Source organism: Lolium perenne, chromosome 7 (genome assembly GCF_019359855.2).
Source record: "Lolium perenne isolate Kyuss_39 chromosome 7, Kyuss_2.0, whole genome shotgun sequence".
Classification (NCBI taxonomy): Eukaryota; Viridiplantae; Streptophyta; class Magnoliopsida; order Poales; family Poaceae; genus Lolium; species Lolium perenne.
The window spans coordinates 146,928,497-146,943,463 of NC_067250.2; the positions used below are offsets into that span (position 1 = coordinate 146,928,497).

Below are 14,967 nucleotides of genomic sequence, written 5' to 3' on the forward strand. Positions count from 1 at the left end.
CTCTTGGAATAGGCCTCATTTTCTGTACATTTACAGTATCTGTTGACATTTTTCAAGATCTCTTGGTCAGCTGAAGTCCGGACCGTGTACTATATTTATTTTTGATTTGAGATGCCCCTAGGCTTGACAGGTTTGATTTTAGTGCCTTGTAATGCACAAAGAAATTATATTGCTGCCGTTAGCAAAGAATAAGCTGCCTTAATCATATATGTATGGGGATTAGAAATCAAATCACTTGGTTTGCTTGAGAGACAAGCATCTCAAATTTTGAGGTCTGAATTTTTCCTTGGAGATCCAACATAACAGTCACTTCTTCGGTCAGGGTGGATTAGGCTCACGTTGCAGTAGAACACAGCAAAGTGCTTTCATGTTCCTTCAACGTCTAAAACTCTGATTTTCTAATAAAAGGTGCTGCTCTAAATATTTGTAGCTTCTATTTCGATGCTTGATCCTTGGCACGAGTCCGATCGAAAACACCGAGGAGGAGTTTGACCATGCTACGTAGTCTTATCCCTTTCATTTCATCCACGACAAGGTACATGGCGCAACGCTGGGGCAACTCCAAGGGACCGCCTTGTGTTGTTAATGTTTTTCAGACAGCAAAGAAACCAACCATGTATGTTGTGCGCGCTAAGCCACATTCTGTCGTTCATTCAGGGATGACGAGTAGAGCGACGTCACTCGTGAGGAGAAGTATATCAGCTATCATCACAAATCAGCACTCCAGGATCAGTTCTCTATTGGAGCGCGCAGGCCACTGTCACTCCATCTATTCCGAGCCTTTTTCCATGCCAAAAGCGACGGTGAACGCGATGCTTTCCGTACGTTGATCCGGCCGTTGTTCACTGTCTAGTTGACACTATCTCAGAACGAGCGACAGTTCATGTTCAGACACTAGATAACTCCCAACTGAGCTTTTCAAAGTTGGATGCTAGTATTATATAGTTCCGGCCGGCATATATAGACGACATGTGTCCCTAGGGAGACATGTTGAGAGCTAGCTTGCATCCTCCTTGCGTAACGGCCTCGCTCTTCGGTTACTGCTCCGGTGTATGTGCGACGCGAGCGTAACACCCGGCCGGAGTTAAGGTGGGCGGCGTGCAGCGTTGAGTTCGTCGCAAGTTAGCCAGAAGCGCGTGCAGGATCCATGGATCCAAGCTCTACGAGGAGCACACTCCTCCGTGGATCTAGGGAGCAGCACGCGTAATGGTCACGCCGGACTTCCTGCGCGCCCGACGAGGTGCCAGTGCCACACCGACCTAGGCCCTTGTCCGGCCTCCATCTGCAATATAAGTAGATATCACAGGAAGAAGTGCTGCGAAATGCTGGGAGATCTTTGGTTTGCTTCCTTCTCACTCCGGCGTTAATAATCTCGATCGATCTCTGTCTGTCTAAGAAGGCAAGCCATGGTGCCTGCGACGACGTCGGGTGGCCGCATGCGTGGCCTCGCCAGGTTCTGCAGGCAGGTCCACGCCCTCCTCCTCAAGAACCTCTCCTTCCAGGTGACCATTCTCTCTTGATCGGAACGAACCAACACGCCTTTCACTCTCTTGCTCAAGAACGCTGGAAATGCATGCTGCAGAGGAGGAACTGCAAGACCAACGCCGGGATCGCAGTCTTCCCGGTGCTCCTCTGCGTGCTGCTCGTCGCCATCCAGACCATGGTCGACCGCGAGCTCGGCAGGCCCCCGTTCCAGTGCGGCTGCGCCTGCGTCCTCGCCGGCCCCACGGGCGCCTGCCAGAGGACGGAGTGCGGCGTCCAGTACTCCACGCCCGCGCAGGCGATCAGCTGCGAGGTGCCCGCGCCGCCCAGGTGGCCGGCGCTCGTGCAGGTGCCCGCCGTCCCAGCCTCCCTGCGCGGCCTCCCGACCGCGCCGTGCAGCAGCGCAAACACGTCGGCGCCGTGCGGCCCAGTCGCCGTGCTCCTCACCGGCCAAAACCGCGGCCTCTCCCAAAGTATATATACACTCCACCACCAGCGAATAACTCACTATGCTTTCTGCCGTGTAGCTGCTTGACCTCACCCAACCAACATTTTCGCAGGCCTTGGAAGGGGGCTGTTCCCGGAGATCACTGCTTCAGACTATCTCCACATGTCGTCTGGAGCTATGAATTCTTCAGAGTGTCGTGATGAGCTCTCCAAAGTTGTCCCTGTGAGTTGTTTGATCCATGACGTTTAATGTTTTAGCCACTAGTTTTGCGCTCTTAGCTTGTATCTTTACATGTACGTGCATCCTCAATTCCAGGGTTCAAGCACATTGCCCGCTCATGTGCTCTTCGTGGAGCCCGGCCTTGTCCCCAACGAGACCTTGTATGTCATCCAGTCCAAGTGTTCCTGGCCTCCACGCAACGTATCAACAAGTTCCGACGGAGTGCCCATCGATGTTGGTAAGATCAACTGTTCTTCTGTGCTTAGTTTGCTGTACAATGTCGCACATGATGTTGCAGCACGCGGTGTTTTTTGCTGTCTCGCTTGATGCAGATTCTTTGTGCAATTAATGACCTCATATATACATCTTATTTGTGAAATGGAACAGACGTGGAGTGTGTTCAAGGTTTTCCTTTGTGGTGCCAGAATTCATCCGTGATAAACCGCCATTTCTTCAAGGGTTATAAGGGTGCAAATAAGAGGAGAAGATCAAATGAATTCCTCGCTGGTAGCCTCATCTGACTTTCTTTTTTAAAAAAAAAACTCATCTGAATTCTGATTTATTTATCTTTTTGCTCAGCTATACTTCTTCTATTTGCAAAATTAATTCTTACTTTGCAATACAACTGTGCAGGTTATGACTTTCTTGATACAAGCAAGAGCCGCTTCCAAGTAGACGTTTCGTACAACTCCACTTTCAGCAGGGATAATGGACACCATTCCATGACAGTTTTGCGCGTTGCACGGTTGGTTAATATGGTATTTACACTTGCCTGCTAATTTTCAGTATATAACTTACTTTGGGAATGAGGAAATGGCCTAAGCCCAAAAAAAAAAACATGTATTTGAAGTGACAAATCATATTCATGCTTTTTTGATGGTATTAACATGCATGTGTACTCTAGGCATCCACTGCATATCTAAAGGTCCGTCAAGGAGTGAGCGCAGAAATGCGCCTTGAATTTTTGAAAGAGATGCCCAAAGCTGCAATCAGAATCAGGCTGGACCTTACCACTCTTCTTGCGGCACTGTTCTTCACATGGACAGTTCAGCTCCTTCTTCCAGTGAGTTGACTCTCCTTGCCTGCGTATCAAATTTATATGTTAGTCTTCACTGAACTCTTTTAAATTGTTTTTCCAGGTAATATTGACATGTCTTGTTTACGAGAAGCAGCAGAAGCTAAGACTGATGATGAAAATGCATGGACTAAAGGATGGACCATATTGGCTGATATCTTATTTCTACTTCTTGGCCCTTTCAGCAGCTTACATGATACTCTTTGTGCTTTTCGGATCATTTATAGGTAGTATGTTAACTCCAATTTACCGAACTTAAAGTTTCAATGGGTGCAAATAATGGTTGTGTGTGTCAATCGACCCAGAGATTATCAAAATACAGTGTGTGCAAATAAGCTTCTAAATGCAGAGAACTCTTACTTGTTTTGCAGGTCTTGAGATATTCAGATCAAATAGTTACGGCATACAGTTTTTGTTCTTTTTCATCTACATCAATCTGCAGATCGTTTTTGCCATTCTTCTTGCGTCTTTCTTCTCATCTGTCAATACTGCTAGTGGTCAGTAAATCAATCCTTCTATTTCCACAAATATGTGGCTCGCCGATATCCTAATCTGGATAAAACGTTTATGTTTTACAGTAATTAGTTACATTTACGTCTTTGGCTCTAGCCTTCTCGGAGAAGCGCTTCTGAAGTTGTTCATTGAGGATGCTACTTTCCCAAGTAAGGATTCTACTGCAGTATGTTCTCCGAAACTTTGCAATTATGCGACTGATTTCGTTCCATTCTCAGTGACAAGTATATTGTTTTACTTGTTTAGGGCTTTGGCTTGTAGTAATGGAGCTTGTTCCTGGGTTCTCCCTCTACCGAGGATTTTATGAGTTAGCAGAGTATGCAGCTTCAGGTAGCCAGAAGGGGAAGCCTGGAATGCAATGGGGGGACTTGAACGACCCGGTCAATGGGATGAAAGAAGTTTTGGTTCTGATGTCTGTAGAATGGATACTTATGCTGCCTTTGGCATTTTTGTTGGATCATAGACCTGCATGGCATCCTCTATTTCTCTTCGGAATTCTGTCAACGAAGCACTCATCGCCAACACGGAGACCAGATAAAGCGAAGCAGCTGAGTTCTACGAAAATCTTCGCTGATATGATCAAGCATGATGTTTTCCTTGAGGTTTGTCAAGCATATAGGATATATCTGAATGATTCTGTAGGCAGAAAATTCTGAATTATTCTTCAAAATTTGACTTTCAGCGCAAATTGGTGAAACAATTACTAATGGAAATGGACACTAGGAGTATGATCATCTGCCACAATCTGAAGAAAGTGTATCGTGGAAAGAACGGGAACCCTGACAAGCCTGCTGTCAGAGGGTTATCACTTGCTTTACGCAAAGGGCAGTGTTTTGGAATGCTTGGTCCCAATGGGGCAGGGAAGACCTCCTTCATCAACATGGTGAGTGACAGTTAAATGTCTGAGATCCTTCTCTTGTCATACTAACTTAAATTTAGACAGAGTGATCATGTGTTAGATGCTAGTATTAGCACTTCAACTTCTCACTGATATCTCATGATCATAGCTAGAGGCTATTAACAGTTCAACTTCTCACTGATTCTTTTTTGATACAATGAAGCAAAGCTCCGAATTTCATGAAAGTACTTCTTTGTGTTATCTCATGAATCATTAGTACTTCAATTTTCTGTCAATACAATCGTGTGGAAGAACAAAAACATTTGACACTGGTTATGGCTATTATACATGCAGATGATTGGGCTTGTGAGGCCAAGTTATGGTACTGCTTACATACATGGAATGGATTTGAGAAAAGATATGACTGAAATATACGAAAACATCGGTGTATGTCCGCAGCACGAGTAAGATCACGAATGACCAGTCTAGCACTTTTCTTCTGAAGGTGGTTTTAGTCAGTGTTGCGAAGCCAACCAAACTTTCTTGTACAATATATGCAGTTTGCTTTGGGGGACTCTGACAGGAAGAGAGCATCTACTGTTCTATGGCCGAATGAAGAACCTCACAGGTGCTGCTCTAGTGAAGGTATTTTAAAACCAACTAGTAAATACTCTTCCTTTAGTAATCGATTCACCACTTTGCAATATCAACTTTACAGAGAGACTTGTTGCAAGCTATCTGATACGACTAAATGTACAACTGTTGTTTTATCCATGACTAGAAATTCATTTAATTTCATCATCAGATGTCTCTTGATCCAGGCAGTCGACAAATCCCTGAAGAGCGTAAACCTTTTCGACTGCGGTTTCAGCGACAAATCTGTGAACAAGTACAGCGGTGGCATGAAAAGAAGGCTCAGTGTAGCCATCTCCCTCATAGGCAATCCCAAAGTAAGTAATTCCCATGATGACTTCGCCATTCCCTTCCATAGAACTGATCTTGGAGATAATTCAGCATGCAATAACTGGCCTGGTTTTGGTTGTGATGAATCAGGTGGTCTACATGGATGAACCGAGCACCGGATTGGACACGACATCCAGGAATGATCTGTGGAACGTTATCAAGCGAGCAAAGAAGGAATGCACCATCATTCTCACAAGTAGGCGATTCCGCACTAAACATCATCAAGAGGATGCTAAAAGAATCTGCATATAAAAAACCTAAATTATTATACCTGTGATATTCCAGCGCATTCGATGGAAGAGGCCGAAGAGCTATGCGATCGCGTCGGAATCTTCGTCAGTGGAAACTTCCACTGTCTTGGAACACCCAATGAGGTATGTACACTAGTCACTAGAATTAACAACAATGCTGGTAGAGTAAAGTTCCCACCTGGAAAGGTTCGGACTAGTAATGCAGTCAGAAGATGTGACTCATATATCGGCAATGCAAAATCTGAATAATGTTGCAGTTGAAGGCAAGATATGGCGGCACCCGGGTCCTGACGATCACGACGGCGGTGGAGCACGAGGAGGAGGTAGCGCGACTGATCACCGAGCTGTCCCCTAGCGCCACCAAGATCTACGGCATGTCGGGGACGCAGAAGTTTGAGCTGCGGAAGCGGGAGGTGAGGTTGGAGGGCGTGTTTGGCGCGGTGGCGGCGGCGAGGAGCAGGTTCCCCGTGCAGGGGTGGGGAGTGACCGACACCACGCTGGAGGACGTCTTTATCAGGGTCGCCAAGGACGCCCGCGCCTTCGACGTCCTCTCCTAGCGCCGGCACCGGCGCCGGCATAGATTTAGATTGAGATTTGAACTAAATGGTGAATTCTGCATCTTTTTTTACTAGGATGGAGATTTCAGAAGTGTACAGATTCGCTTATTGTATTGGATTGGAAATAAACTAAGATGATTGAGCTGAATTCTGCTACCGCAAGGAACGTTTGAATTTGAGTAAAATGCATCCATCCATGGCACCGGAACTTGAGAGCGAAATCGGTACGGTCATCGACCTTAGGAATACGACACATATGGTCATTAAATACGGCACAATGTTCATCTAGGTCACTGGGCTACGGTACAATTGTGTATTCGCTGACCCAAATTTTGTATTGCAAAAAATAATCAGTCTCTGTGAAATGGACCCAAATTTTGGAAAATCCTTATTAATTTGAACAAACTGAAACTTAATCAAATATTTGATGAACTCCTCCTAAATTTGAATGGACAAATATTTTGGTTGCCCTCCAAAAATTTACACGGTATTAGACCCTCACCATAGATAGTTATTATGTATACCGGGGATAAAATGTATCTTCGCGATTCTTGTGTCAAAAAAATTATATACTAAGGGTAAAGTAAGACATTGGCGGAAAAAAAAATGTTGGGAGGGCTCAACAGATTGGCCTGATAGTGGATTAGGCTATACCAAGCCTAATAAAATGTCCTCCTCAAGGGTGCAGGCCATGACCCAGTTTAGCTCTCACATAGATAAGGTGCACATGTTTTTCAAAAGAAATCTAGACCAATAATTAAGCCGCGAGCATAAGAAACTTTGATATACAATTGATATCATTAGAAAGTGTTTTGCCATACGATTCTAAGAATGTCTATATGCACTATACAATCAATCTTTTTTTTTTTTTGAAGCTTCATAGCCCTTTATTACTTTTCACAAAAAATACACACTATGTACATGAGCAAGAAAAGAAAAGAAAAGAAAATGAGGAATTTACAAGAGATTATCAATCTGTGATGACAAAGATATTCCACGGCGCTCTTCACCCTATGCTTAAGTAAGGTGATATTATGGACAAACCCAACCTTCCACCCAATAAAGGATGGTTTCTTGTGCTCAAAGATCAAACCACTCATTTGTTTCCAGATATTCAACCATGCTAAGATAGTGAAACATGATTCCTGTGAAATGTTTCTTGGCAAAGACAAAACTTTCTTCCACTGATCTATTTCTCTATTGAATTCGGATATATTCTCGGTTGAATGTATGCTTTATTTATAGGAACGAAGGAGTAGAACACTATGTTTTGCCCACTCATGGCGCCTAGTTACAGTATATGGCATCTAACCCATTATAAATTTAACAATCAATATTGAAAACTTACAAATATCTACAACACTAAATTGGTGATGATCCATCATGGAGTAGAATTTCATTTCAAAAGAATACATATTTTGCGCTCAGGGAGTATCAAGTGAACGGTCTCGCTAAGGCAAACATGATAATTAGGTCATTCTTGATGGTGCGGTGTGCGGCAGTATGACATCGGTCCTACACACATTAGGTCAACATAGAAGTCACATTGAATTAGGAGGCTACGGTAAATTAAAGAGAAAAATAAGTAGTATCCTTGACGCGGTTAATTTTAGGGGAAGTTAATTTTAGGGGCATCAGTATTGGGTTGTTAAGTTGTGCCACTATTTGATTGGTCGCATACTTGTCTTAAAAAAAAGATTGGTCGCATACAAGTGAACAGAAATAGCCGTTGGAAATAAAAGAAGCTTCAATTGTTTCCCTTTTTGCGAAATAAAAATCTTTCTATGAGAAGGTTAATTTCAAAAGTCTGAACTATACAATGCAGTAGAGGCGATGAGGAGGCCGCGGTCACAAAACCCATCTATGGTTCCCTTCTCCTCGCTGGAGATGTTGCTGGTCCGCTCCACCTCCAGTGGCCTTGGGGCCTCAAGTTGTGGTGGACCATGGCCCCTCACCGGTGGGAAGTTTCCGTTCCTTTTAGGTTGTTTTTCAGTGTCTTTTTCGGGATGGTGATGCGGCTACTACGCCCTAAGGTCAGAATAAGGTCATCCCCATCCCATCCTCGCTTCGGTGGTGATGCATCTAGCGCTGGCGGAGGGTGCATGGAGTCTTGTGTCCGACGGATCTTCTAGGATCCGGTCGGTGTCTGATCAGTGCTTGTGTTCATTCGTGTGGTTTTATGTCAGCCTCTTCCGATTTACGGTTGTCATTATTGGGGATGGTTGCTGCTCTGGTGCCCTAGTTCTTTGGGGCCTTATCATGACAACTTCTAGTATATCTACTACATCAAATTCTACTACGACAAGCTTTGTCTGGGTCTGGTGATGGAGGAGCAAGACGTCGGCGTGCCTTCGACTCGTGCTAGTGTTTGTGGTCATCGCTAGATGGTCCTAGCTAGTACATGTGGGAGCTATTTGTACATTGTTTGTGATTATTAATGGGTAGGTACAATTTTCGGGGAAAAAGGTCTGAACTATAGTATAGATGCATATGCACTGTTGGACACCTCCACCATATAAATGCATATAGTGACCAACATGGAAATGAAAAAACTTGGGTCAAAACGCGTCTTAGATTCTTTTCCTTTCTACAAAAAAAAAATAAAATAAGAAGCTTAATGTCAAAAGTTGGAAGCAGATTTGGTGCACATGAGCACTAGCGCTCCCAGTTTTCAAAATATTTAAAAACTATACATATGTGTTTTAAAAAAATCATCATATTTATTCTATGAATACATACACATGTCCTGAATATTCGTGCAAGGTTTATGTAGAAATTGCATTGTATTTTGAGCTACAGAAAAAAAAAAGTTTGTGCCTACGTATACTATACTATAGATATTTGTCAGAAATTTGTCTTTTTGTATAGCTGAAAATATAACATATTTTTCTCCAAAATTTCTACCGTACCTTTGAAATATTTATATGTATATAGGTATTTAATTTCAATTTTTTGAAATCTAAAAAATATGATTTTAAAAAATCGGGAGCACTGGTACTCATGTGCCAAAGATATAGTATAAGATGCATATATGCATTGTTCGACACCTCCGCCATATGAATGCATATGCAATGTTCGACACCTACACTGTTTGTAGCTTGGGTCAACGTAGAAATGGATTGTCTTGTCAATCACGTCGATCTACCGCGTTACTAGTAGTCATCTCGCAAGTCGCAGAGAAAAGGAAAGGGAAGGAAAAGATCGATAGCACCACCACTAATAAACTTGGCCGAGGTCGTTGCGACACGGCACCGGTTCACGTAGTATGTTTGGATTCCGTGACCATAACAAAGGGTCCCGAGCTCACCACGCTACTCTATTCTGGTAGAAACGCGGCCTACTCGGTCGAGTTCCATCAAAACTGAAACGGAACCGACTCCTTCCTGACGCGGTCGCTCGCGATACAGGTGATCGTGGAGGTTTCGCCCTGCCCCTCTGCTTCAGGAAAAACTTCCACCGCCCATGGAACCCAAGGAAGCTTCTGCGAAACTGGGGACGCGCAGGAGATAGATCACGCATCGATGCCGCTTGCAGCCATTTCGGGCAAGTTCGCTCACCGGCCACCGTGGATCTAGGCCTGCAGCTCTCTACCTTATTTGGTTTTCCTCCCTTTCACGGAAGACATCGTTCCGCTAGCTGATGATGATGATGATGATGATGGGGTCTCTGTGGCCGTCCTTTTCATCAAAGCTGGATGATTTCAATGATCGTTTCATGCTGCTACGAAAAGACCTTTAGTGTTTGGTGAGGAGTGACGACGCGGTAGATCAGGCCTCTGGCTTAGGCTTTTGTCATATTTTGTTGAACGGGATACGGTACTCCCGCTTGTATGTGGGATAATATACCCACGTCGTCATTCATATGCCATACGCCCATAGATAATATACCCGCTTGTTTATCAAACTTTCTGGGACACAATCAAATCGGACCTTCTAGATTTGTTCAGTGCTTTACACACAGGACAACTAGAATTATTTCGTCTAAATTTTGGTAAAGTAATTTTGTTACCGAAGGTTAATGAGGCAGAAAGGATCCAACAATATAGATCTATTTGCCTTTTAAACGTCAGTTTCAAGATTTTCACGAAAGTGGCCACCATTAGACTTAATACGGTTGCGGATCATGTCGTCCAGCCATCACAAACCGCGTTCATGCAAGGAAGGAACATCCTTGATGGGGTGGCGGTTTTACATGAGACGGTTCATGAGATGCATACTAAGAAATTAAATGGGGTTATTTTAAAATTAGATTTTGAAAAGGCGTATGATAAAGTAAAGTGGTCTTTCTTACAACAGACACTCAGGATGAAAGGTTTTTCTCCAGAGTGGCGGGCTCTAATTTATAGTTTTGTGTATGGAGGTAGTGTGGCAATTCGGGTTAATGATGACACCGGCCACTATTTTCAAACACGAAAAGGGTTACGCCAAGGGGATCCGCTATCACCGATGTTGTTTAACATTGTAGCGGATATGTTGGCGATACTCATAGAGCGAGCCAAGTCTGATGGTCAAATTGAAGGTGTGATCCCACATCTGGTTGATGGGGGTTTATCTATCCTTCAATACGGCGATGATACAATTTCTTTTTATGGATCATGATCTCGAAAAAGCTCGCAATCTGAAATTAATTTTGGCAGCTTTCGAGCAGTTGTCGGGATTGAAAATCAATTTCCATAAAAGTGAATTTTTTTGTTTCGGTGATGCCCAAAATGAAATGACTCTATATATAGAGTTGTTTGGTTGTGGGCAAGACCAATTTCCTATTCGCTATTTGGGTATTCCGATTCATTATCGGAGACTTACGATGGCTGAATGGAAAATTGTCTTGCCTTAGTAGTTGGAAAGGTAAATTGCTGTCCCTGGGAGGAAGACTGGTACTTATTAATTCGGTACTCACAAATATGGTACTGTATATGTTATCATTCTTTCTTCTGCCGAAAGGAATTCTGCATAAACTCGATTATTATCGATCCAGATTCTTTTGGCAAGGGGATAGCGAGAAGAAGAAATACCGATTGGTGAAATGGAGTATAGTTTGTAGTCCCAAAGATCAAGGCGGACTTGGAGTTCACGACCTAGAGGTTAAGAATTCAGCTCTGCTGGTAAATGGCTTTTTAAGCTTCTTACCGAGGATGGGATATGGCAAACTATCCTTCGGAGAAAGTATATTGGCTCGAAGACGTTATCCCAATTGGTTTGGAAACCTGGGGATTCTCATTTCTGGGCTGGTCTCATGGCAACAAAGAATGTTTTCTTTCGCCATGGTACTTTCTCGATTAAGAATGGAGAACAGATACGTTTCTGGGAAGATGTTTGGTTAGACAATGCTCCCTTATGTGAACAGTATCCTGCTTTGTATAGTATTGTTCGTCGCAAAGGTGATACCATTGCCACTGTAATGGCTACCTCACCCCCGAACGTGACGTTCAGACGGGTTTTGCTTGGACAAAGGCTATTGGCATGGAATGATCTAATTCACCGGCTGGGAGATATTCAACTATCGCCTGAACCGGATGAATTTAGATGGAATCTTCATGTAGATGGTACTTTCTCAGTCAAATCGTTATACAATGCGATCCTTCATTCTGATACACCAGTTGATAATAATAAGAAAATTTGGAAGATGAAGATACCATTAAAAATTAAAAAAAATTGGATGGTACCTTCGTCGAGGAGTTATTCTTACTAAAGATAATCTTGTTAAGCGGAATTGGCACGGAAGTTCAAGGTGTGTTTTCTGTCATCATGATGAAACTATTAAACACCTATTTTTCCAGTGCCATTTTGCGAGATCTATATGGTCAGTCATCCAAGTAGCGTCTACCATGTATCCTCCGACTAGTGTGGCCAATGTTTTTGGCAATGGGCTGCAAGGTGTTGATTCAAGGTTTAAGTTGCTTCTTAGGGTAGGGGCGTGATACGTCCAAAACGTATCTACTTTCCCGAATACTTTTGCTATTGTTTTGCCTCTAATTTGTGTATTTTGGATACAACTAACACGGACTAACGCTGTTTTCAGCAGAACTGCTCTGGTGTCTCGTTTTTGTGCAGAAATCCAACTTTCAGGAAAATCCTCGGAATTTATGCGGAAGGTCCTATTTTCCCAGAATATTGGCGGAGCCAGAAGGCCAAGCCAGGTGGGGGCCCGAGGGCCCCACACGCTAGGCCGGCGCGGCCTGATACGTCTCCGACGTATCGATAATTTCTTATGTTCCATGCCACATTATTGATGATATCTACATGTTTTATACACATTATATGTCGTATTTATGCATTTTCCGGCACTAACCTATTAACAAGATGTCGAAGAGCCAGTTGCTGTTTTCTACAGTTTTTGGTTTCAGAAATCCTACAAAGGAAATATTCTCGGAATTGGACGAAATCAACGCCCAGGGTCCTATTTTGCCACGAAGCTTCCAGAAGTCCGAGGGAGAGTCGAAGTGGGGCCACGAAGTGGCGACACACCAGGGCGGCGCGGCCCAGGCCCTGGCCGCACCGGCCTGTGGTGTGGGCCCCTCGCGTCGCCTCCTGACCTACCCTTTCGCCTACTAAAAGCCTCCGTCGTGAAACCCCCAGTACCGAGAGCCACGATACGGAAAACCTTACTGAGACGCCGCCGCCGCCAATTCCATCTCGGGGGATTCTGGAGATCGCCTCCGGCACCCTGCCGAAGAGGGGAATCATCTCCCGGAGGACTCTTCACCGCCATGGTCGCCTCCGGAGTGATGCGTGAGTAGTTCACCCCTAGACTATGGGTCCATAGCAGTAGCTAGATGGTTGTCTTCTCCTTATGTGCTTCATTGTCGGATCTTGTGAACTGCCTAACATGATCAAGATCATCTATCTGTAATTCTATATGTTGTGTTTGTCGGGATCCGATGGATAGAGAATACTATGTTATGTTGATTATCAATCTATTACCTATGTGTTGTTTATGATCTTGCATGCTCTCCGTTATTAGTAGAGGCTCTGGCCAAGTTTTTACTCTTAACTCCAAGAGGGAGTATTTATGCTCGATAGTGGGTTCATGCCTCCATTAAATCTGGGACAGTGACAGAAAGTTCTAAGGTTGTGGATGTGTTGTTGCCACTAGGGATAAAACATTGATGCTATGTCCGAGGATGTAGTTATTGATTACATTACGCACCATACTTAATGCAATTGTCTGCTGTTTTGCAACTTAATACTGGAAGGGGTTCGGATGATAACCTGAAGGTGGACTTTTTAGGCATAGATGCATGCTGGATAGCGGTCTATGTACTTTGTCGTAATGCCCAATTAAATCTCACAATACTCATCATATCATGTATGTGCATTGTTATGCCCTCTCTATTTGTCAATTGCCTGACTGTAATTTGTTCACCCAACATGCTATTTATCTTATGGGAGAGACACCTCTAGTGAACTGTGGACCCCGGTCCTATTCTTTACATCAAATACAATCTACTGCAATACTTGTTCTACTGTTTTCTGCAAACAATCATCTTCCACACAATACGGTTAATCCTTTGTTACAGCAAGCCGGTGAGATTGACAACCTCACTGTTTCGTTGGGGCAAAGTACTTTGGTTGTGTTGTGCAGGTTCCACGTTGGCGCCGGAATCCCTGGTGTTGTGCCGCACTACATCCCGCCGCCATCAACCTTCAACGTGCTTCTTGGCTCCTCCTGGTTCGATAAACCTTGGTTTTTTTCTGAGGGAAAACTTGCTGCTGTGCGCATCATACCTTCCTCTTGGGGTTCCCAACGAACGTGTGAGTTACACGCCATCAAGCACTTTTTCTGGCACCGTTGCCGGGGATCTGAAGAAAAGCTACACCACAAAGATTTTTAACTCCCACGTCAACTACGCGCCAAGCACTTTTTCTGGCGCCGTTGCCGGGGAGATCAAGACACGCTGCAAGGGGAGTCTCCACAATCCAATCTCTTTACTTTGTTTTTGTCTTGCTTTATTTTATTTACTTTCTTGTTTGCTGCATTATATCAACACACAAAAAAAATAGTTGCTAGCTTTACTTTATTTACTGTCTTGCACTCTATATCAAAAACACAAAAAAATTAGTTACTTATATTTGCTTACTTATTTCAACATGTTTCCTTTTAATTTTACCGTAAAAGACATACCGGTAGGACGTGGGTCTATAGTTGGGAGAAATAATATAGAAGAATTTTTCAATCATGTTAGTACCGTTGAAAATTTTGAAGACAGACACTTGGTAGAACTTGCTCCTACTTATGAAATTGCTGCTGCTGCTTTAGTTCGCATGTTGGAAACTAAATTTGTTAATCTCAATCCTATAATCCAACACATGTTTCTTATGCTCGGTGATATTGAAGAAGGGGAAAAGAAAGATTTTGTTTTAGAAACCCTTCTTAGAGAATTTGGTAGTATAGCAAGAGAGGCTAGAAAGGTCTTTATTAAATATAAGATGCTTGGTTCTTGCACCAATTTTGTTAGTATCCTTGAAAAGATGGACATGGAGAGAGTAAGGTACACTAATAATATTAATGATGGTGGGGAGATCAAAGCACCAATACCATGTAAGCTCCTAGCGATGAATGAAGCGCTAGAAAATAACTATGCTTGGCTTGTTCCTGAAAATTTGTTTGATGAGAGTAGCAAG

At 43.5% G+C, this 14,967-nt stretch overlaps 1 protein-coding gene across 1 annotated transcript; it reads left to right on the top strand.

The window, feature by feature from the left end:
• Nucleotides 1–1,406: 1,406 nt before the first annotated feature.
• On the top strand, nucleotides 1,407–6,453 carry LOC127300830 (ABC transporter A family member 7). Its single transcript, XM_051331013.2, has 18 exons — nucleotides 1,407–1,502; nucleotides 1,583–1,955; nucleotides 2,043–2,152; nucleotides 2,246–2,387; nucleotides 2,537–2,656; nucleotides 2,783–2,907; nucleotides 3,054–3,212; nucleotides 3,289–3,451; nucleotides 3,596–3,721; nucleotides 3,803–3,886; nucleotides 3,984–4,339; nucleotides 4,420–4,620; nucleotides 4,930–5,039; nucleotides 5,136–5,220; nucleotides 5,397–5,525; nucleotides 5,629–5,734; nucleotides 5,824–5,912; nucleotides 6,047–6,453. The coding sequence occupies exons 1-18, from the start codon at nucleotides 1,407–1,409 to the stop codon at nucleotides 6,344–6,346; spliced, it is 2,874 nt and encodes a 957-aa protein (XP_051186973.1). The 3' UTR covers nucleotides 6,347–6,453.
• Nucleotides 6,454–14,967: the final 8,514 nt, after the last annotated feature.